Consider the following 25,473-nt stretch of genomic DNA (forward strand, 5'->3'; position numbering starts at 1 on the left):
TCTTTTGGTATCACAGGCACTAATGCATATAATTGATCCTTCTACCACTGCAAAATAATAGTATAGGAAACCACAGGAAAACACCTCCATTATCCCAAGAGTGTTGGATCATTGTTTAAGTAGCTTTAAGAGGCATGTAAATGAATAATCATGAAAATAAAAATGGATCTAATGAACTCATAACCAAAAGCAGCTTCTAAAGCTACTTTAATCACCATATTCTAGCTCTACCTCTTCTTTCTGTTTGTGACAATGCTGAGCGGAGCATTTCCAACTTAGTCACTTTCTGCAGATAAGTGCTGATGGAGGGCTTAAATATACCTATAAAATTTGCATCAAACTCCCAGAATTTTCAGTGTCTCATCTCTGAAAATCAGACAAACTCAGGAAAGCTGAATCCAGCCTGCCTTGTTTAAGGTAAATCCCTGCTCTGTCAAGTAAAAAAACCCACAAAGCTATGTGAAGTGCTATCCAAGGCAATACAGAATGCTGATGGAAATAAAGCCTCTCCAGCACAATGCTGGATTGACATCCCCTGCACAGAATGAGACAACATGATGGTGAAAATGCTGCCAACAATAGCACTGGAGAAGGGCTCCTTTGTACAGCACCAGTAACAATTAAAAAAAAACCCAACCAACCAAATAACAAAAAAAAAAAAAAAAATTCCAGGCATATGTCATGCCTACAGCCACCTTACAGGACATCTGCTCATACTATGTGTGTGAGGAGCCCAGATCATGCACCCATCAGGCAGCAGGGAGGTGCAAGAGCCTCAGAGCTACTGATGGAACTGAGCTGGGGCAGAGGTGCCCTCAGGACCATCTTTTGGGAGACACCCTTGAATGCCCAATTGGATAGATAAACCCACTCCCTCACTTTAGTCTATGGGAAAGCTCTAAAATTAGTGAGCCAGCACAGCTGATTATAAAGATCCATAATCTTCTATTATTCATAAAACAAATTAATACATAAATATTGATAACAAACCCTATTCTTACATGCCTGCTGATTACATGGTACCCTCTATAATGAATGAGCACATAATGCATAAACATTACTTTTATAACCACTTAGTAAGGTTTGTTTCTATTTACTAATGAGGTACATTCCATTCTTTTTGGCACTGCTCATTTGATCTCCTCACCTACTTTGGATATTTTGTCAATTTACTGAAAATATTACTTATTGTGCATATAAAAACAAAATCTATTTTGAGACTTGACAGGTCACATTAGATAGACTAATTTTTAACAAATGTCCTTTGAGAACAGAAATACTCCACAAGTTTTGGAAGGTATACTACTTAAGTGTAAGATACAATGATTTTAAACTTAACTTCCATACCTGCTAGATCCTAAATCAATTAGTGACTGTGCCTTCTGCATACTGGAACCACTAAATCCTCCTGCCATGGGGCCTAAAGAACCAGTATGAGGCAGCGCTGGAACAAGAAGAAACAAAAAATTAACCCCAGAACTGTAAAGCTGGGGTATAAGATAATGCTTCATAATCACCATCCACTTTGATAAAAGTAAGAAAAGCTAATCAGTGTCTTGTTATGATTAACTAGTTAGAACAGAATTAACCAATGTGAACTTTGGAGACAAACCATTTGTTCTCTGCTGGATTTTTTTGTTTTTGTTATTGCTGTTGCTGTTGTTTTTTAACTCTCATGCATGTGTTAGCATTCCTGTCTGAAATCAGCCATAGGGAATATAAGACTCACAATTCTGAGAGCAAGTACTGGACTGTGCTATACTTACTTGAGGAGAAAGGCATGGACAAAGGCTGCAGAAGGCTGGATGTTCCATTTGGCAACGAGGAAGTACTGACAGAAGGCACCAGGGGAGCAGAGATAACCAGAGGAGGAATGGAAGTCATGGAGGTCAGAGACATGGGAGCTAATGGTGTGATCGCAGACACAGACGTTGGCATGGACAGATTTGGCATACTACCCATTCCTAGAGCAAAATCCAATAATTCATGGTTTAACATTGCAGAGGCTTCAGCAAGAAACTAGGTCCCTTATGTGAGGCAGAAACAACACAAAGCAACTGGTGTCTGGAATATAATGAGTTAAAATAGATGCATGTACAATACTTACTTTTTCCCTAAACTTAGGCAAAACAGCTCACAGGGGAAAATACACTCAAGAACAGGATTTTAAAAAGAACAATCTTGACAAGGAAATTCATTCTCAAGGTAGGTTTAGCTACTATTTTCACAACAGAGCAAGATCTGGTGCTCTATAATTGCAGCTATACCTACTTCTTCAGCAAGCCTGGCCCCTGAGAGAAAATTACAACCTCAAAAGCTGTGACAATCCTCCACAGGGAAAAACTGCTGCTGTTTCTGAACTAAGTCTCTTCCAAGTATCAGCCTTGGAAGAATCCACAGGGGTGAAAAGTACTTATCAGGGACCCATGCTTAGCAAAGGGTTTCTAGAGGCAGCTGCCTGAGGCAAATTAGGGCACTTGAATTACTGGCTGCACTTTGTGGAAGACAACAGTGCTGGTGAGATGATGGCAAGTTATAGAGGTAACTGTATGCCAACCACAGGTCCCTGTAAATGCATGCCTTTGTACTCAAACAGACGAGATTTGGTGATGGGCAGACATTTTAAATCATGTATGTAATTAATATATGCACACATTTAATTTCAGTATAGAAGTGTGCATGTATTTTGTAATCCAGCTCAAGTCATTGTGGATATTTTGTGCTATAAAACAACACAATTACAAGCATGCACTGAATCTCCAAACACCATTAAAAAAAAAAAAAAAAAGTCAAAGTAATTCTATTCAGTTAATCATATAACCAAAACAGACAGTCTGATTCACTTTGAAAAAAATATATAAAACACCTATTCTACCAAAACTCTGACCTTTGGTTAAATTTAACTTCAAGACCCCAAAGCAAAAATAGGTGACTGAGTAGGAGGGAGATAAAAAAAGACCACCAGTACAAAATGAGAGCCTGAAAGTCAGGTGGCAGATGTAAGTGGCCTTCTTGTCAAAATTGAATTAAATGTTTTTCTTTATTAAAAAAGTCTTCAAAGAATCAAATTACAAAAATATCAAGAAAGTGACCTGGTTAATTTCCTAAATCAGAATATCCATTTTTCTTGCTTCACACTGATTCACTAAACTTTCATGGTCAGATTAATGCTTTTATTTGGCTGCAATTAACTGTGGGTTTTTTACCTCTGAACACTAAGTAATTATATATTCATAAGTACCAAAGCGAGCTGACATTAGTGGTGAAAACACTGGAGTTTGTTTCATGACAGGAGGGAGAACTGAAGGCAAGTGCTGTCCTTGCAATTTCAGCTTGATGAGTTTCATAGCTATAGAGAACTCCAGTTGATCCATTTTTCCATCCTTGTTCAGGTCCGAGAGTGTCCTTAAAACAAAATAAAATAAAATTAGAGCAGAAACAGAAACATAATATTTTTGATCAGTGAGAGGCTTTCCTACTAGATTTATTTACTGTTTTTGCACAGGAAAACAAGAAACTTATTGCACAGTAAATTTTCTACTTTTGGTAACATTCACACCATTTAGAAGTTTGAGTACCCACTCTGCAGAGTTCAGTTTTGAGGTTGCTATATATTAAACACTTAATTCCCAAGACAGGCAGGAAAACATTTGGGAAAGCAGAAGTCTCCTGCCCAGGGGATACGCTTGTTGCATCTGCTGCAAGCCTCTGCTATGCTTTTCTTTGTGCTCCCAGTCAGAATAATTATTTTAAATTAATCCTTGGTAAGGTAAGGAATTAATGCAAGAATCCAGAACAGGTTTCAGGAGTATGTAGAAACCTCCTAAAGGCACTATACACTGCTATGAAAACTTCATTAATTCACAGTGCTGAATTAACCTCACAGTGGTGAGGTTTTTCTAAGCCTGATACCCACACTGTCTTCCTTTTGACAGTCCTCCAAATAAATATAACAGGAAATATATGCAACAGTGCATACATAACCTCAACATTTATGGTCAGACAGATAATACAAAATTTTATTAACACTTAAGTATGCAAGGACCAAGCACAAGAATGTAAATAAAATTAGAAGAAAAAAAAAAAATCAGACTAACATTAAGCTTCATTTTTCTTTTGATTCTGTTACTCTCAGCACAAAACCCCAAGGCCCCACAAAAAAATCTCCTTACCCCTCTTTTCTAGACACTGAGGTGTCTGGTTTAATAGTGAACACAGTGGTGGATGCTGGTTGGACTTGATGATCCTAGAATACTTTCCTAATCTTAACAATTCTGTGATTCTATGTGTCTGAAGGAAAAACTAACTTGAATTTAATTATTTTCTTTAACACTTTTTCTTAAAATTGTTCTTAATAATTATGAGCCTCAACTATGTGTTTTTATATCTGGGTAACAGCCAAGTACCCCAAACTGAGCCCAGGATTCTAATGAGGACTGAGAGGTTACAGAAGAGAAAATGTTTCAAGTGTTGCTCTCACCACATACATGCTGCAAGGAACAGCACTTTTTCCAGTTCCTGTATTACAGCATTGCTTGGTATCTCACATATCATAAGTGTCCTTCTACTAACTTCTTTTGTGACTTTAGATTTTTTTCTTGTCTTCTACTTTATGTGTACTTCAAGCCCTTAATACAGTTAAAAATGTTGTGTTCAGCATGATCCAATTTGAAATAACATCACAAGAAAGATGTAAAAATTACTGAGTTCTAACAACTGGTACACATATGGACTGAAAACTTCCTCTAAATTTAATAATAATAATAATATAAAACAATGATTCAGACAACACTTTCTAGCTTGACTTCTGAAAAGTCTCTGTGAAACAATACAACACAGCAAAGACAGCATTTGAATGCTATGCATCTCCTATCTCAGAAAAAAAAAAAAAAAAAAACAAAAAAGAATACCTTACCATATTTGAGCAAGGATTGAAGATGGCAGACCTGATTGCAAAAAAAAGGTACGTGCTTGATCACCTGTGATAAACAAAGAAAAAAAGACAAACTTTTATGCCAGAGACAGATTTTTGAAAAGCTCAGCACTCTCTTGGGGGACCAAGTTTTTGAAAGAAACCCCCATGCTGGATGCCGAGCTCTCCAGGGCTTTTTTTCCAGCTTCAAACACAGGTGACAACAGTGATTGTCAGACACCCATGTATTCCATAATTTCCAATCTTTGCTCTGAGAAGTGATTTCAGACAGCTATAAAAACTTTAACAGGTCACAAATCAACAGCTGTCAACATCTTAAAAGATGTGTGAATTAAAGAATCACTGAAAATTTAGTCCTGCCCCAAGTACTTAAGCAGGAAAGGATCAGAATGCTGTTTCTTTTCTTCTATCCCACCTAACTTGAGCCTGTATTGTGTGTCTAGAAAAACACCATTTTCTAAATAATACTCTTTTCTGTCAGAAAACACCCACGATTTCAGTATTTCAGGAAGGGAATGGGAACTGTTGTGCAATCCCATACCAAGTTCCACATCAGCTGGTACACATACAAAACAGGGACAGTGGTGTTTATGCCCACATCTGACTGAATTACAGATGCTTAAAGCTAAGACTTCAGGTTACTCTTTCAGCTCTCTCTTATATTCATACACAACCTTTTATTTCAAGCATTTGCCAAATAAATAAAAAAGCCTGCAGATGTAGGTGCAGGTAAGAGCCCAGATGTGGCCTAAGGGTAGTCCCTGGGACTGCACAGTTTTCAGCTGGAGGTAAACCCCAACCTCACAGTGCTGCTTGGCCAAAGCAGGAGTTAGGTGCCATTTAGCCAGAAGATGTGCATGTTCCAAACAGACAACTTTCCACTCTCTCCTCAGCTCTTTCCAGCCCCAAAAGAGGAAAAGCAGGGCCAGTGGAGCAACTAGATAGGGAATTACTGGATAAATGGGCAGGTAGGAGCCATCAGGGCTGGTTTTTAGTGCCCATCCATCCAAAAAGAATGGGGCATTCTTAAATTAAGACATCTTTGCCAATGAAATTGGTTCTTTCTCGATATCAAAAGCAGATTTTAAATTTAAAACCTGCAAATTCTGAGGTGCATAGCAATGTGACCCAATTGTTTCAGAGGAGATGCAGCTGAATGCAACTGGAACCCACAGCAGGCCCCTGCAAAATGCCATTAGTCCACCCAGTCCCTGCTGAAGGCCCAAAGGCCCAAATTTCAAGCAGTTGCTAACAAGGGCAAGCTGTCATCATCCTTCTCCCTGCCTCCTCCTCCCAAACAAAGATATCTAACAGCATAGCATTGTCTCCTCAGGCTGAGGAGAGACACTTCTGCTGTGTCTGGTGTCACTTGCCACAACAGCTACTGTAAGTGCTCCCTGGCAGCCTGCCATCTGAGCACGGATTTCACCTGATATTCTCTGGTTTCTGAAACTAGACAGAATGGCAGCACACAGCTGATGGCTGCAGAAGTGACAGGGTTAAACAGAACAGCATTCCTGTGCCAGACTTCAGAGGAAAACTTGTTAAGTTTACTAATAATCTGTGGCTGTTTGCCTGAAGAATATGGTTATTAGTCACACAACAAAGGGCTAGAAATAGGATGCAGTTCTCAAACTGTTCTACAGAGATAGGTATGTGTACACAGAAGTTAATGTGTAATGCAGAGCCTCAGACCAACCTGTAATGTAACCTCCCGTGGGTTTAAGGCTATCAAACTGCTTGTCGTGCTTGGCCCGCTCTTCGGAGGTGATGGCCCATATGTTTGGCCCTCCTGGAAAAAAAATCCAAAACAAATCAACAAAAAAAACCAATGAACAACCAAATGGACTGAAAACTTTCAAAAATAAAGCACGTCACTTGCAAAATAAAAGCTTGGCTCTCTCAAGAGACAAAGTTAGATGTGGACACACCCAGCTCCTACCAGTTTGGCAAGGATGTTATGCAACACAAACCTGCTTCCCAGATGTGCAAGCTGAGCTGAGACAATCCCCCAGCCAGACTGTTTCACCCTCAGCTTTCAAACAAGCTCAGTCGTCCTTCAAAGCTGGTGCAGAGCAGCTTCCTGTCGCTGCTGATTGTTTGCAGCCTGGGCAGGATGTTTCTCACCATCCCTCGTGTGAGCCAAACACTCCCCTGGCTCACTGATGAACTAATGGCATTCAGCACCACCAAGGCTCTCATGCACAGGGTTAAAACCCTGCAGATGCCAAAAAGGCTTACACTTATCTTACCAAAATCTAAAAGCAAAACTGGGACTGCTAGCAAAAATAATTTGATTTTGTCTGACACAGAAGTGACATTTTGGACTTTTTTTTTTTTTTAAATAGCACGCAATTTCCACTTCACATTTTTCAATACTTTATGAAGTAAAAAAGTATTACACCCTGAGAGTAGGAATTAGATGTTACAGGGAATAACTGTGTTTACAGAGTTGTGCTGGTAATACCAGGTAGAACCAGATGGACTTTAAGAAATGCTGCAACCTGCTGCATAAAGGTCAGGGTGTGCATCCTTTGCAGGAAAAGCACCTTGCCAGAAATAACTGAGTTTGTTTTTTAAGTAGGAGGAAGTTTTAGTCGGGAAGTTTTTGATAAATATTTAATTGTTCAAATCAATGAATGTAAGAATTAGCCAAAATTCTGAATGGAACCACTCAAAACAGCATTAAAAGGTTATTACATCAAAAACACTACTAAAATTACATTCTGCAGAGTATTACTACCTCAAAAGAACTGTTAATCTGTTCAAGTGTTTGTATTGCTCACTAAAAGACAGTCAACGAAATAAATAATTCCTCTAATAAGATATGAACAATTTGCTTTAAAAGCCACAGCACTCTGAAAAAAAGTTACCATAAAATGCTTCCTCTTCCTACATAAACCTTATTTCAAAGCTTTGAATCTCCAAAATTTCAAGAGATTTTTGCACTGTTTATCAATATATAACAGCAAAGTAAGACACGTGAGCTGATATACTTGCCAATACAGACACAGTAATGATGTTAATCATCTCTCACTCTCTACTTATCTACATAAACAAATACATTTTCCAAAAAAGACTTAATTTTTCCTCTCAAGAAGGTCCTGTTAAAATTGTATTTCTCCTTGCATGTGTACAGATTTAATTCTTTACCCTTGCTTCCTTAGTAAGAAATAAAATAGTTAAAAAGACCAAAACAAAACAGAAACTCACATTGGGAAGATGTATGGCAGAAAAAATGTGAGGGCATTGGGATACAAACTCTAGACACTTGAATCTGGAATTTTACTTCTCTCTCCTGAGGATATATCATTTTCTTTTTTAATGTGGCCTCAATGAAAATCTCTTCTTGCAGGTTACATGTGAAATAGGACTTGAAGAACACCACCCTTTTTTCTTCTGATTAAATGAACATAAATAAATCTAGACTAGATACTGATAATGAAGTGAAGTAAATCTGAGTCAGATGCCTAGAAGCCACTGGGTACTGTAAACATTACTGTAAGACACTAATGAGGACAGCTTCTACCCAACAGCAAAAATTAGAGCAGCACTTAGATTTCTTTAAAGTGCTAATTTTAAGATACAAATGGGAAGTGCATAAAATGTGGTTATGATTATAGAAATTATCCCAATCAGATGAAAAAATGCTCCTAAAGCTACCAGAAGCAACTTCAGAGAAACTATTTTTTTTCCATTTTTAGAAAACAGAATATTAACACTACATTTTCCTTCTATAAAATGCTCCCATTTGAATATCTTTTGAAGCAGGTAGCTGCAACACCCCTTGGCTCTTTAAAATCAGTGACTGAAAGGATTAAAACCATCATAATAAATGCACAAGGTCAGTGGCTGCAAAGTGATAAAAACAGAGTAACAATTGCTTGACTGGAGTTATCACCATCACCATAGCCCCTCTAGAGAATCCAATTTACATTGTAAGGCAACTTCTGTTTACACATGAACAGTTTCTTACTTAATGTTTAGATTAGGCAAGAAGATGGTAATCAGTCTTGAAAATCTAACATATTTCTGTATTCAAAGAGTTGTTTTACTATCTGGCAAATTCTGTTTCCTCTCCAACCATGAAATTCAGCACTCTAAACAACATTGTCTCAAATGTGTTAAAACCCTGCACATCAGGAAATCCCCAAATTCACACCTGTAGCTGGAGGATGACTAAAATCTCATTCAACAAGTGACTGAAGGCCCACATTCACCCTTCATTCTCATTTTTGCCATCCTTAACACGTCCAAGAACATTGCTGTTTTCTGCACACTTGATATTTTGCACACTTTTACTCTGGACTTAAATCTTTAAGGTCCTTTCTGTTCCATGCCTGTGATTCTGATTTAGTCCAACACCCCTGCAAGGAGCAGGAATGTCTTCAACTAGACCAGGTTCCTCAGAGCCTTATCCAGCCTGGCCTTGAACACTTCCAGGGATGGGGCAGCCACAGCTCCCTGGGCAACCTGTTCCAGAGTCCCACCAGCCCTGTAGAAAAATTCTACCATACATCTATTTGAAATCTACAAATTTTTAATTTAAAACCATCACCCTTTCTCCTATCTCAATAGGTCATGCCAGAGTGCTTGTCCCCACATTTCTTACAGGTTCCCTTTAAGTACTGAAAAGCACCAGAAAGGGTTCTCTGGAGCCTTCTCCAGGTTGAACTACCCCAAATTTCTTGCAAGTATAAATTTCATTTTAAAAAAGAAATCTTTGACTAAAGCCACATTATTATATCAACAAGTGCTTCTACAGCTTTCCACAGTCATAATGAGTCAGTGCAAGCAGCTGTCATGGAATAGTGATAACTACAAACACACATTATCAAAAGCACATTGTGGGAATGTTTCAGGGAACTGAATATTTACCCTGAAAACACCAACCTGCTAATAATTTATTTTCAACAGTAAGAAAAATTTCAGATTCTTCCTTTCCCTAAGGACACAGACTGAGAATCTTATTTTTCTGGTGATTAATTCCATAAAGATATGCTCTCTGCATATTTCTTTACAGGCCTGGAAGAAAATGTAGCAAGTATTAAAACTCAATGTATAAAAACATAGATATTTAAAAATATAAATATTCATAGCAGGAATTAGGATCTAGAGAACAGCACACTTTTAAGTCAGCACACCCCTCCCAGTGAAATTTTAGTGCTTGTCTATAACTGAACAAAGGCCCAAAAAACTATGTTTTATCCTAATATCACTTGAGTGTCTGCCATCTGCAGCCTGAACTAGAACAGGTCATTGTTTTCTGAATAGAGATTAATAACTATTGGACAATGAAAGTATTTGTGTCAAATTAAAAAAAACAAAAAAACAAAAAAACAAAACAAAACAAAACAAAACAAAAACAAAACAAAACAAAACAAAAAACAAAACAAAACAAAACAAAACAAAACAAAACAAAAAAAAAACCAAAAAAAAACCCCATTGCTTCTGGTAGGGATCCACAGGGAATGCAGTCAAACCCCACCCACAGTTATTATTTAAAGTATTCACTATTTTTTTCAACTCCCACCCCATATGCCACAGAAACAAGATAAAGAGCACAGCACAAGAGGGAAGACTAAAGCACTGTGAGTCCTTGTGTTTAGCTCAACCAGGTGCTCACGGCTCTTTTGATGGTACCATTGGTGACACAATTAGGAAAAGCTCATATGAAGATTTCTCAAAAGCCCATGTGAAAATACCATACCAGTCTATCTGAAATAAACAATTTCAACAATGGGACTCACAGGGTATTGGCAATTTCACAAAGCACATTACAACACCATTCTCCAAAGAAATTGTTGTGTTTATCTGCATAGTACAACCAAGACCATCACAAAAACACAGCCAGAATTAGTCTGAAACTTGGTTCTCCTGTGCCATCACCATCAAATCATGCTACAAAAATCATGCTACAATCCTCACAAAAATTGTGATTGCTTCCCAAAACTACTACAAGTGGTAAAAATGGACACTCAGTGCAATTGCTGAGAAGAGTTGCACTGCCTGGTTTTCACACAACCACATCCCAGGCATGCTGAACTGTGATGAAGGGAGGATACTCCTTTCCTGGGAAAGGCAAAACTGCAGCAAGAGTCAAACATCTGCCATCCAAGATGTATCATCCAAACTTATCTGGCCTAGCTCAGCCATTTTTTGCACTAACATGACTTCAGTTCTAGGGTTGAGAAACATCCTGCCCATAAACCAGACCCAATGAATTTTGCATAGAGAAATTGCTGTTGTTCTTCCATCCACACAGCTCCAGTCCTCACTCATAACAAGTCATGCACGAATCACAAACCAAACTGCAGGGGTCTGCTCTTCACAGGCCTCTCTGACCACAGGATGGGCAGGAGGCAGGAATCTCCTTGAGCAGAGCTGAACCTTTGGCTTCCAAGCAGCAGTGAGCAACAATACTTTTACAGATCAGTTCCCCATCAGAAATCAAAATACAGTTGCTACTACATGCTCCCATGAGAGGCTCTGCTGCAGACAATGAATAGTACATTACTTTTCTGACTCAGCTTAAATTTCCTGAACATTTTTGAGATCTAAATAATTTTTCCCAACTGTAGCTGATAAAATTTTGGAGGGGAAAAACAGTACAATCTCTCTGACAAGACAGTATCTCATTAATTCATTATTCTTCAAAATAGGTTACTTTAGAATCTTCTAACTTCATCCATGAAGCCAACATATTTGACTACTCTGCATTTTTAGAAATCAAAACTCAAGAAATGCTGAACTTGAAGAGATTTTTTTCTGACAAAGTCTTCCCCTAGAACAGAGTAACTACTGTCTTTAGCTGCTCTTTTTGCTTATGAAAAAACACAAGTCTATCTTAGTAAGACTTCTGGAAGACAGAGACCAAATTTTCATTCCTTCCTAGAGAAAGCTGGTATTTTCACTGTCAGAACTGGCAATTGTTCTCGCTATCCAATACTGGAAACCTGGACTTCACGTCCAGAAATGTCTCCACAGATTCCCTATTCCAATACAGAAAACCAACAGTGAAAGGTTCTTTACACACCCACTCCAAAACTCTACAACATATCCACGAGTTCAACACCCCATGTGGAGTCTGCCCATATAGAAAGTCCATGTGGGATGACAAAGACCCAAACACGCAAAGCTAAACATGCTTTGAGCTTCACTCTCAAGACTTCTCTGAAGATGACAAAATACAGACTGACCTCACTTGAATGTAATAGGTATTTCTGTAATTCAGAAATGGCAGCACTCAAAGTTTTCTATTGTTGGAAACAATTGTTGGAAACTATGCTGTTGATCTTCAGTTTATTTAAGTTCACTTTAAATAAAAGACACTTCTCTAGGTGAGAGTAGGGAGATCTGCTTATGGCAGGATCACAGCATTTCAGGAAAGCTCCAGAAATGTCTTGACAACACTGCACCAGGCAGATAACCTTCTGAACAAAATAAAGGACTTGCTTTGATGGGCTGCCAACATCAAAAGGGAAACAAACACTATTCTTTCCTTAAAATGGTAAATCACCATTGAAAAAGAAGGAGAAAAAGCACAGTCCTAGAAGAAAAGTAAAGAGACTTGAAAATGCTCTGTAAGACCTCTGCCACTGGTTAGGACTGCAAGGGGTAGCTATAGTGAGAACAGCAGGATTACCGATAAGGAAAAAACATAAAACATTTCTCACATTCTCCAGAACGTCTTTGTTTCTCACTCACAGGCATTGCTTGTATTTTTCTAATAAAAACTATGCTCCTATGATCTACAAAGTTAATTAACTCCCCAGAGATAATAAACCTTAATTGAAAGAGCATTCCTTGTACATATAAATCATGAGGATTATACCACCACCTCTGTAACCATCAAAAAAACTAGCATGAAGCTTCATAATGACCTTAAATAAATATTTATCCCTATGTTTAAAGACAGGGAAATTTCAGCAGAGATATGCAGCAACATGCCTCAAGCTGCATAACAAGGGCTTTTCCTTAATGCAACCAGCAATCACATTACAGTCTCCTATTAGGAGCCTCCAGAGGGTTGTCTGGAGGACATATTGGGATAAATCTAATAATTCCAGTCTTTCTGTGTTTGCAGATAAGTTTACCACAGAAGTATTTATCACAGATTGGATTTAACATTCCCAATTGAGATGTTGAATCAGACTTCTAATTTTTCCTCAGTGGTGAGTAAACACTGCAGGAGTCTGAAAATACACAGAACGTTTTACCATTAGTCTGAATTTGAGATTCTTTATCAGTGTTATTGCTATTTTCAATATTTGCTTCCCTCCTTTGCTGTTGATTCTATATATCAAACACAGGAGAAAAATGACTAATAATCAGCATTTATCCTTATTTAGGAGTGCTAATGTGTTATGAACTATTACTGTGGTGGCTTTGGGATCCCAAAAGCATTACCTGCTCTTCCTTGAGGATTGCACCTGCTATTCCCAGCTTCCACATTCTCAGTTTTATTAAGCAATACCAAGGCAGCTGCCAGAGGAAAAGGGTATCTATTTCTGTGCTTTACTGTAACTTCAGCAACTCCTTTTTGTGTGCACATAGTTAAAAGGAAAAACTTGTAGCTAAAGCATGTTAAACACAGGGAAACATGATTCTCCTCCAATTTTGTAATTTCACTAAATTTACAAGAATTGTGCCTATTGAAGCCAAGAAAATTTTAAAAAGATTTTCAAGCATCTCTGGCGCATTACCAAAAAATAGCTGGTACCTGCAGCCAGGTTGTTAAATAGTGTCCGGCACATGCAAGGCTATGAGATTTGGCCAAGAAAAGCTTGTTTAATTGAAGAACAAACTTATAGAAATGTGGACAAAGCAACAGCAGCCACATTGCATTTTAGAGTACAATTCATATTCTTTACATTATGTACAGAATTTCCAGGTATATGGTATACTGGGAACCCTCAGGCTGAACAGTTCACTAGAATCAAATATTGAACTTGTATTATAAACTGTTCACCTGCTTCTGTGAGATGTGGTGCAGAATTTTGCCTGGTGATCTTGTCACTGGCAGCCCTCACTTTGATACATATACAGGAGGAATATTAGAACACATAACACTCTGTGCCATGCAGTGATCTCAATGTAGAAACGTAATCCCTGCTCTTAGAAGGAGTATAATCCCTAAAACAATTTAGAGATACATAATAGTGTAATCCATGCTAGCAGTATAGATCCAATTCTTTTCTGAACTCTACTATTCCAAAGCACTTAAACTATCAGTTTATAATTGCAGGATAGTATTTCTATACTTTATAAATACAACAGAATCTTTTAGCTCATTAAGGCTATCCATTTTCAGAAGATCATTTTTAATTAAACTATCATCAATTCCACTGAAGCATGAAAAGAAAACCAGCCCATGCCAAGGAAGCAAAATACTGAAAAAACTCCCAACAAACAAAAAAATGGGTTTAAAGTTTTGTTAAAGCTCAACTAATGTAAAACTACATCAGGAAATGTGTGCTAGAAATGCATATAAACTTGACAGCATTCTGAATTGCAAATTAACATGCTACCTTTTACACTATTTTTGTGTATATTTTTTGACAGTTCATTCAATAGGGTTTTCTTTTAAGTTCTAAAGAAGCAAGCTTCCTACTTTTCATCAAAAAGTGCAATCACTGTAACACACAATGTTGGTAAACTCATGTTTTGCTCTTAAAAGTTAATTAACTCTGCCTTTACTTACATTAAGAAGTTGGCACAGAGAGTTGGGCTTAACCTAAGCCTTTGCGAGATCTAGATTCAATACCAACAATTAATATAAAATTATTTTCTGCCTAATTCTGGAGAAACAATGACAGTGAAACCAGCTGTAGTTGCTGAGTTGTGATGTAGCACATGAAACAAACACATGAATGAAGCTCAATGACAGCTCTGTCTGTGCCCAGAATCCCAGAACCACAGAAGCATTTAGAATGGAAAATACTTTTAAGATCATGGAGTCCAGCCATTAACCCAGCACTGCCAAGCCCACCACTAAACCACGTCCATCAGTGCCACATTTACACATCTTTTAAATGCCTTCAGGGATGATGAAGCCACCACTGCCCTGGGCAGCCTGTCTAATGCTTGACAAGTCTTTCAGGAAAGAAATTTTTCCCAACATTCAATCTAAATCTCCCCTGGTACAACTTGAAGCCATTTTGTCTTGTCCTGTCATTTGTTACTTGTGAAAAGAGCCTGACCCCCACCTGGCTGTCCCCTCCTGTCAGGGAGTTGTGCAGAGCCAGAGGTCCCCCCTGAGCCTCCTTTTCTTCAGGCTGAGCCCTCCCAGCTGCTCCTCCTCAGACTTCTGCTCCAGACCCTTCCTCAGCTCTGTTCCCTTCCCTGGACACGCTCCAGCCCCTCAATTCCTTCCTGAACTGAGGAGCCCAGAACTGGACACAGGATTTGAGGCACATCCTCTCCAGTGCCCAGCACAGGGGAATGGCCATTTTCCTAAACCTGCAATTCATACTTTTAGATGGATTTTAGAAATGGAAAGAAGAGAAGAAACAAATCACACCAACAAATGTCTTTCCTATGAAAGGTATGAAAAGGTCAAGCAAGCAGAATCATCATGGCATAATATAATCATACTCTGCTAAATTCTCCAGCTTTGAGTCTGCCTCCATTTGCTTTTAAGGTGGGCAAACTTCCAGCTGACAAAATCCATGGCCTTCCTTCCAGCCTGACACAGATGGAAGAGATGCTTACCCCTCAGTTAAGGACAAGTCAGAAGCTTTTTTGAGTAAACTCATCAACCTATATAGTATCAAAGACTTCCGTGAGGAAAACAAAAATTTTTAGTCAATGTGTTTGTGGAAAAAGAAAACCAGAGCTTAGACAAAACCTTTCTAATCCTGGAAATGGATGTTTTATGCTGCTGCTCACCAGCATTCACAAAACAACCCTATGACTTAATTAAAAATGTACAAAAGAACAATTTGTTTAATTATTGTCTAGCAAATCTCTGTGGAGTGCAGCAAAACTAATAAGATTCAGGTGAGTTCCGTCTGTGGCAGCCAATAAATCTTTCTGCACCAGGAGAAATGCACGCAGTAAAAATACCAGAGAAGTGGATGCAAAGTGAACCTTGAAATTAGGTGCAGTAAAAGAAAAGATTCTCCCAAGAAGACATACACTGACAAAATCAGAAGAGAATTCTGTTTCAGAAATATTAGGTCCTTTCTAGTAATTTTTGTAGTTCTCATCGCTATCTGTCCATTAGAGTAAAAACCCCATTTCTGTGTTCTCAGACTTGAGAAATTCTGGGACCAGAAAGAAGGCTGGTGGGTTATATGTGTGATGGAGAACTGGGATACAAACTTGAAAGAGAAAAGGAAAACACACAAACAAACAAAAAAATCCCCAAAAAGTTACACAGGAAGGGTGGGGGAGAAGAAAAAAAATGAAGAGGCACTTCCTGAATGATCTTGGAATAAAATAAAACTAGGAGACAATTCAGGAAACAAAACACAGTAACAGTCCTTCCAGCAGAGACTGAGTATTTCCCCAGCACAGAGTGACAGTCTGACCAAGCATGTGGTGGGGCTGCTCCAGGATGTCTCCTCAGCCCCAGTGTAGCTCCTGAACCAGAGGTACTGCCTCATAAGTAGAGGGCACCTCTGTCTAATCATTTAAGGAAGACCTTTTGTCATCCACAGCTTCCTACAGCTTTCATTGTTCATCTGGCACAGGGCAAAGAGCTCTGTATGACTGAGATCTGCCAATGGTACTTTCACCTGATACTAGTTAATCTTGTGTTATCAGAGACTAATTACCATTCCCTTGCCTGAAAAATAATGGATGACCTTGGGAAGGTGACACCTAATATTTCCACCATCCCCACTCTTTCATTTCCAAGCTGAAACGTCCTAGTCAATTCAATTAATCCACATAAGGAAGCTGTTTTGTATCTTTAATGTCTCTTGTTACCCTCCTCTTTTAAACTTCTAGTCCTGGCAGAGAGAAAAAATGGAGGGAAAACTGGAAGGAAACAAAAATGAAACAGAAGCAAGAATAAGAGAGTTTGCTTAAACAGTACTCCTTAGAATGTTTAATTCCCAATTAGCAGAACCTGCCAACTATTCAATATTATTTTCCTAGCACACATGGGGTTTTGATTTGAAATATAATAAATTAAAAACTGTTTCATTTATGTTCATAGAAGCATTGGTATCAGTTCATATCATAGTCCCTAATCCTACCTGGCCAGAGGCTCATGGGGGCATTTTCAGGCTAGATTTTGGAACAGAATTCTTCCCTGGGTATTACAGTTATTACAGTTTTTCAGTTGCCAGAAACTACCGATTTATTGAGCTTCTTTAGCCAAAAAAGCCCCCAAATGTGGAAAGGGGGGGGGGGGGGGGAGGGGGAAAGGCAGTAATCATTTAATAGCCATGGCATAGACCTTTCTTCCTCAAGTTTTGATTCTATGGACTGTTTCCAAAACATCTTAAATACAGTGAGTCTTAAAAATGAGTTGTGAGTTGTTCACTGTGTGAAACAAACTACCAGACCAATAAACAAACTCATTTTCTTCTGCTAGCCTTAAACTCAATCATTTCATTAGGTATCATGTTGCTTTTCAGCTATGAAAAAAATACAGTGAACATTTCTTCTCTTGTTAGAATTTTCTATACTGTTATGGCTTTACAGGTTTTTAGCTGTCTAAAAAGACACCTGAACTATCCTTAGCTGTCTGTAAACTAAACTAAACAACTCTCATCCATTTAGTCTCGCTTATCACACAACCTCTCTGTGGCCACCTTTTTCTCAGATATCCTTTACTTTCTGTTAATTCCAGATCCTTTTGTGTAACAGATTCTGGCAGCTACAGGTGGATCATTTCCAGAAAAGGGAGCTTAGTGAATGTTATCTTCAGGCCAGGTTAAAAAAGACTGTCTGTGTATTTCTTAATCCAATCTGAATACAGAGAACATGAGAAATAAGAGGAGAGACTCTGCTGGCCTTCCAACCCGCAGCATCTCCATCAGGAACAGTTTATATACCAATTCACACCTGTACCTTTTATTTTCCCAAGACTTAAGATTTCTTGTGAAACACAGAGCTATGGAAGCACTATTATTTGTTGCACAACAAATTTCACTTCTAGCTGCTATGAAAATATAAGTGTACCCTTTTCAGTACAGTTATACAAGTATCAACAGACACTGTAACAAGTGCAGAGCTCTACAACAGTGAAACCAGGACTTTTCAGGAAAGATGTGTTTCCTAAAGAAACAACTGTGCTGCAGAGATCATGGTTCAATGCTAAATCATTGTTATGAGAAGAAATGCAGGGAAAAATGTCAGTGCATAACTTAAAATATACCACCTCTTATTTATATTTACTTATATAAAAAACTTCTAAACAAATTACTTCAGGAAGAAGTGAAAGAGCAGTAAAAGTTCTCGATGTTTATTTAATCTTACCTATTCTCAAGACTTGCATATGGAGAACTTCCATCCAACTAAAGCACAAATGTTTTTAGCTTATTAAAATATCTTCTCTGAAGACAGCCAGGATGAATGCTAGTCCCATGGTCATTGACATTCTTTCAGCTTTCCAGCTGAAAGTTTCACCTCTTCCAGCTCCCTCAGTGATGACTTAAGGCTACTGTCCTATTGTCGGAAAAACAACAGATGTCCGAAAGAACTGATGCAGTACACTGGAAAGCCTGAACACACAAGATTTCTAATTAAAGTAATAGGGCATTATATAAATATAGACAGACCACAATGCCTGAAAAATGTGTTTGTTCTTGCCATTATAATTAGTGGGCTAAACCTGAACTCATTCTGCCAATGCTGATTAGTATCTTCTATGTCCTGTTCAAAGTGATGATCACAGATTATTTGGAATTTAGTAGATGTTAAGATGGTGCCACTTCACACAATGCTCATCAACTCTAAATTGCAACAACCACATGAAGTGGCTTATCAGAGTAATGCATTTCACAAACTTGGGAGTTAAACCTTCAAGGAAATGAACATTTCAACAGTCAAAGCACTTTGAAACTTGTCCATATGTTTATGTTTCTAAGTCTTTTCAGCTAAGCCTTCAGCGTTCTGCTCCATTTTGGGAAAGTATTTGTAGATCTTCTTGTGTTTTTTGTTTAGGGTTTTACATGCTTTGAAGACAAAAACACCAGGAAGTCTCTCTGATATCCAAAATGAATAAAGCACCTTGCATTATAGTACTACTATTCCAGATAAAAACCATCCTGGGTTTCCCACTCTGTGTAAAGTTACCTTATAAAAGCTAAGACATGACACTAACAAAATGAAATCTTAGCAAGACAAAGCTATAAGCTTAGAGTAAGTTAACAGCTCAAGATCTAACACTAATCTTCATTATTATCTAATTCTTCATTACATTTTAGGAGCACCGGATTGGAAGGGACTTCCAAGGTCATCATGTGCAGACTGCTGCTTGTCCAAGAAACTCTAATACATTAATTCCTTCCTAAAATTCAAGTTCTGCCTTAAGGCAATCCGATTTCCTCCTTGACCATGGTCCAGAATGTCACTGCTGACAGAACCATTCCCATTTCCAGCCCAACTGCATCAACAGCTAGTTCATCTCTATTTACCATTGTGCTAACACTGTACTCATAGATAAGTTAGTTTCCTTCCTTAATGTTGTTCTCCCTATTAAGAAAAATGAAAGAACACATTTATTTATTGAATGGGAAGTGCAATGAGATTGAAATAAAAACCTAAAACAAAATAGTAAGCTTTTATCTGGGCAGGTTAACAGACAATCCCTTTATTCTTTCTCAGCACTTAATACACTGAAGCTCAGCTCTGTATCTGCTTCACTCTCTGGGTTTTTTCCCTTCTCTTAAGCAGATACCCAAATTCTACCCTCTAACCCACATGTCACACCAGTGCCTGAAGCAATAGCACACAGCACTCCTTATTTCATCCACCACATTTTAGGATGCATTTCCTTTCCCTCAAATCACGTAATTACTATGTGATCCCCTAACACAACTGGTTGTCTTCCTTGTTAGTCACAGCCAACTGCTGAGTTCCCAGCATACAGCAAAAATTCTTCTAGCCCATAATGGTATGGCTAAAAAGCTATTTGATGTCAGCACAGCAGAAATGTGATGAAATTTACCAATGATATGCAGCCCATACTGTGCAATTCCGGCTGGAAAATTACTCCAGAGCTTGTCATCTTCCAATTTAACCAGCATATATTTTCTTTTAACTGATGATATTGCCATAAATAACCATTAAGACTGGCATCATGATAAAATCCAATAAGAAAAACATGACTACAACATTCTGGTCTAAAACTTGTATTTTCTTTCCCTTTTAGCCATTTATTTCTCTAATGAAATCCAACCAAGGGATCTGTTACACATTTTTTACAAAACTCAGGTATTGAAGATGGCACAAAATGCAACCTTCCCTTGTTAACACCCATTTCCATTTACTCCATTTAACATATACCTCCATGTCTAACTATTTTTTCCTTCTAAGATTTCCTCTTACATCTTACATGTGAAACATCCTCACAGTTAAATATAAATAAGACACCTTGTATTCTGAAACCCTACAGCACTATTTCTGACTTACAAGATTAAAGAAAACATATAATATGGCAGACACACTGGAAACCTTAATTTTTTCAGGGTGTGATAGTGAAAGATAAAAACCCCCCTGACTTGAGCATGTGAATTTTGCTTCATATCAACTGACACCACTACTCTCACTGAAAGGAAGTCTTAATTCATAAATAATAACAGAGAAAATATTTGCTCTTGTCTTATATTTTCTTTCCTTTTCCTACTTTTAGATGGGAGAACAAGTTCTGATACTTGTTTTGCAAGGTCTAATTCAGCTTTGTATCTTTATCTACGCTTGTTGATATTCAAGTCTACAGTTTCCATATCTACAGTGCACACAAGGTGAAGAGTCAGGTTGCACTCAACCAGCTTTTAATTGAACTCTGATGACCAGGGTTGCTCCTAATTCAAAAAAATTCAGACTGCAAAGCTTAAGACTGACTTTTCTAAAGAGAATGTGCAGCAGAACCTGTTGGTGAGTGGTCTACCCTTGACACCAGGTAACCAGGACCTGACAAAACCCCTTCATGTCTACATAGTCTCAACACACCTAAGTGTGAGGACACAAAATTCTATTCACAGCAGCACAAAATCCAGTTTTATGAAATCTTATAAAGATTTAGAAGCATGTGAAATGAGTTACAATTATTACTTTCTACACCTCAGTTTATCAGAGATTTTCCTGCTGGACCACAGAAAATTTATATCAAAAGGAAACAGGTGGTGGAAGGGAAGAGAAATGGCAAATAAAAACATAAACAAAAAAAAGCACAGCCCAAAAATTCCAATGGTACTTAAGTAAACAATGTGAAAGATACTGATCAGCAAATACTGCTTTCCTTGTTCCAGGTGGTCCCTTAAGATTAAATCTCCCCAAACCAAGACCCATCAGCATGGATATCAAACCCTGAATAGATTTAGCCTACAGAAGAAGGAAGGGGAGTTGGAAAAGGAACATCTTGCAACTCCTCTCCATCTGGAAACAATGCACCCCATAGTAGTGAAGGTTACTTCTTCCAGTGACAAAGGCAGCAATCACTGAGACAAATTAGATGGAAGAACATTTTAACCTATTAAAGCCTTTATCCTTTTAAGTGTCTTTTGCAGTTAGTATATTAACTCTTTCTTTAGAAACACAATTGCTAAAGTTGTTATTTAGTATAAATAAATGCTGTTTCCAAATGCTTTTGCATGACTCAGTATGAATTCCTAAGTAAGCTTTGTCCAGACGGAAAACTGCTAGTAAGAAGAATCAACTACCATAAACTGAGTTTTTATTATCATTTTTACAGGAATAATGATCAATATTTAAGCAGCTATAGGATAGAACTAAACTCTTAGTAGGGTATCCTCAGTGTTGCTTGCAGACTGGGGAGAAGGATATGCCTGGAGTGGCTCTTTGATAGAACTGGACTCCACACGGATAAATGTCTCTTATCCATCTGGTGCTGTATTAAAAACATGCTGCTCAGCCTTGCCTGTTCATATAAAATGTCACCATAACCTTTACATTTTGCACGAGATATAAATTTGTAAAAACTGGCAGGTCTGCCTTGAGTTCCAGAAAAAACAATACCCACTCTTTAGTCCTGCATTTTCTCTGAATTTCAGCTTATTAGCAAGGTACCCACAAAGGTCACCTTGGACAGCAATGGAGAGTCAAAGGGAACTCCTTTCTGGGCACTGTGTCCTTTCATGACTTTAAAGACAGGTCTATCAACAGCAGGTACCCTAAAGCACACAATGTTTACATGTGGCCACAGAAGAACCAGCTCAGTCTGGCCACCAGCCACATGCTGAGGCTGGACAGGCTCGGGACCCTGCTTGGCCAAGGTATGTTCTGAAGGTGCCTCAATGAAGCTCAGTCTCTCCACTGGAACTACACGCACGGCTCAGTTCCCCTTCCTTCTCAGGATCCTGTGCAGTGCTGCTTTCTCTGCTTAGGCTGGGAAATAAAGTGTAGCATTTCCCACTTGTATTTGTTTGAGGCTGAGTATTGTGCCTTGAACCCTGCAGATCTCAGACCGTGTCACATTATCACACACTTGTACACACATCTGCTCCCTGCCATCCACTCACTTTTCTGTAACACTGAATGCCAAAAATAACCCAGAAAAGGAAACTTCATGCATACTTCATGCATTACACTAGTTATGAACTAAAAGCAAAGTATATTGTACCTTGGTAAGAATAAGAGGTTTTTTTCCCACAGAAGGAACCCACTATTCCCCCAGGAGGATACAAAAGAGAAGGGTCAATGCTGTGCTAACACAAAGGTGAGGTAGGCAGCCAGTGCTCCCAGGCTGCAGCAGTGCCTAATGTCTTGGTTGCCTCACACATAACCTCATTCTTCATCTCATGCTTCAAGTCACTACCAAGGTCTAACAACATAATTAGAGGTTTCCTGCAATGAGTGGCAAATGCAGGTGAACTACTCTGAATGCAACCACTACAGCAGTGCTTGTAAATGCTAAGTAACAGGGAAGAGGAGAACAACTTCAACAGCAAAGGTTGCTAAGTATTTACCTAGAAATCACATCAAAACTATTGTTTAAAACATTTGACTTCTTTGAGATTTCACCAGTTCTGATAAGAAATAAGACTGCAGGACTACACACAGTTGGCACAGTCATCCAAACTACTCTGTGAGGAGTAATAGTTTAACTATTGTGACTCTTCCTCAGTCTCTCTCTTACTATGCCTTCCAACACAGTAAAATTCTCAGAGGGGAAAGGCAGCATCCTCTGACACCATTCCTTTTGAGAGTGGCAGACAGTACTCCCCAAGAGATTTCAGATCAAGGATCACTCTCCCAAACTAAGGCTTCTGAGAGCAGTGTATGTGGTCAGCACCAACAGCACACTTGCAATCCTCCAACAGAACCAAGGAATAAAAAACCAAAACAAAAAGACATCAAATAACTTATGCATACATTCACCACAGAGACAGACAGCCAAGAACACAAAGCTGTATCTTCTTCAAAGAGAGCTTCTGACTGTTTATTTTAAATTGAGAAGCAAAATCCATGTGACAAGAATAAAAAAAAAAAAATCCATTATGTCAAATTAAGTGAAAAAAATCATCTGATCTATAGGATTTCCCCTAGTACTTATTGACTCATTTTACTTGGCTTTTATTGTAAGGTCTGTGAAACAAAGTCTGGAAAAAACTGCAGCTGACGGTATAAAAAAAAGTGTTGATTACACAGATTTATTTTTTTTTTACAAAATGTCTTACACTCACATTAAGCAGATTTGTAAAACAGAGGTTCAATTTGAAATCTGAATGCTGTTCTGGGGGAAAAAAAAACAACCCAGAAACCCTTTCCCAATTTATCTCAGTGACAGTTTTCTAAATTTGTTAAAGACCTTCCAGTCCTGCAGTAACCTTCACAGTTAAACGAGATAAATACTCATTCATGTATCTATTTTTCTATTTTTATCAGGAGAAATACTCCTTATCAGGAGTATCTAAAGTACAAAACATTGTTTCCATACTTGTATTTTCATTTTGGCCAGCTCTGTAAATAACAACATGCAAATGTCAAATTTTTTTGCAGGTCTTTGCAAATCACGCTTTCACAAATAAAGCTTCTCTAAAAATAAAAGCTCCATCCCACACACATACGCAGGAACAATTTTAAGGTTCAAACTTTCATATGTCTTCGAAAGGAAATCACCAAGAAACATATTCAAAAGTTTCTGTAGTGGAAAACGCACAATCAAGAGGAAAATTATTTTTTTCTTTTTTATTTTTTTTTTTTGAGAAGTGCTGATTGTTTTCATCAATGTCACAGACTGCTTGACGCATTTAATATTTTGTTTAAAATAAACAGGCTAATGGACTATAATGGGACACATTTTGTGCTGAATTACATAACAGAAAAGGTATGCAAGTTTAATCAACTATTACTTAGCATATTCCCTGCTTAAAGTCAGGCAGTGCTGCACTACAACTCACACATTCCTCAGCCCTGTAAATGATCCGAGATTGTCAGCCGCTCCAGGCGCCTCCGTAGCCCCAGTTACACCGCAGTGATGCTGCTCCCCTGCCAGCCTCGCAGCACCGGCTCAGCGATGTGCAGCAAAGCGACCCAAACGCGGCTGCGGGCACCAAATCCCACAAACAAACAGCAAATCCCAAACCTCCCAGCCCTACCTGAGCACCCCGGAGCTACTCACCATTCACGGCTGCGGGAAACTGAGCCATCATGGTCCCGAATGCACCCCGCTAGCCCTCAGCCATCTGCAACATGAAAACATCGTGCCATTAATAATGCAACAAGGGCAGAGCCGAGCGGGGCGCGTCCGTCCCGGCCCCGCTTCCGACTGCAAACAATGCCCGGCCCGGGCTGCTGAACCAGCGGCATTTACACCGGGGACGGGGAGAGGGATTTTTTTTATTTATTTATTTTTTTTTTTTTAAATAGGGTATGCAGTGCAGTCCTGAACCTTGTGGCAGTTCTTAAAGGAAAACAGTACCAAGTGCTCAGAGTGATGTACACAAACAGCTCCCGGCTCGTCAGGACACATGGCTGGGCACAGCACAGCCCGGGGTCCCAGCACATCCCTGCCAGCTCTACCCGGTAAATATTTAGTGTTTCATTAAAACAAAACAAAACAAAACAAAGCAAAGCAAATTAAAAAAAAAAAGCCACCAAGAAAAGTTCAGTGCTCAACTCCATAAGGACATGCTGCTGCTGAGCAAAGTAGAAAACCAATTATTATTCAAATTCATCCACTCCAACACTCCACGCACTATTAACAAAGAAAACATTCTTACATGATGCATTCTGAAGAAAGGGCTTGTCCCTACAAAAATCTGTCATAAGCCAGTTTCGCAGAAGCAACACAATGAAGTTATTCCATCTCCTGCGCTACTGTATAAACACTCAAGAAAATTTAAACAGGGTCTCAACAAAATTTACTTTTATAATAAGTATCAGAGTACTAACATTTT

The 25,473-nt window shown here is 38.5% G+C and overlaps 1 protein-coding gene across 4 annotated transcripts in view; it reads right to left on the minus strand.

Moving 5' to 3' along the window:
* ITSN2 (intersectin 2) overlaps positions 1-24,852 on the minus strand; it is a 67,445-nt gene extending 42,593 nt beyond the window's left edge. For 2 of the 4 annotated variants that reach the window (XM_056486229.1, XM_056486231.1), the window contains exons 1-6: positions 24,696-24,852; positions 6,633-6,725; positions 4,916-4,979; positions 3,242-3,405; positions 1,767-1,964; positions 1,348-1,444 (exon numbers count right to left, since the gene is read on the minus strand). In XM_056486229.1, the coding sequence (XP_056342204.1) occupies positions 1,348-1,444; positions 1,767-1,964; positions 3,242-3,405; positions 4,916-4,979; positions 6,633-6,725; positions 24,696-24,726 (647 nt within the window). In that variant the 5' untranslated portion in view covers positions 24,727-24,852. Of the gene's footprint in view, positions 1-1,347; positions 1,445-1,766; positions 1,965-3,206; positions 3,406-4,915; positions 4,980-6,632; positions 6,726-24,695 lie in introns of those variants that run through there. The other 2 variants (XM_056486232.1, XM_056486230.1) reach the window with 2 other exon arrangements.
* Between the last annotated feature and the right edge of the window lie 621 nt (positions 24,853-25,473).

Source organism: Oenanthe melanoleuca, chromosome 3 (genome assembly GCF_029582105.1).
Source record: "Oenanthe melanoleuca isolate GR-GAL-2019-014 chromosome 3, OMel1.0, whole genome shotgun sequence".
Taxonomy (NCBI): Eukaryota; Metazoa; Chordata; class Aves; order Passeriformes; family Muscicapidae; genus Oenanthe; species Oenanthe melanoleuca.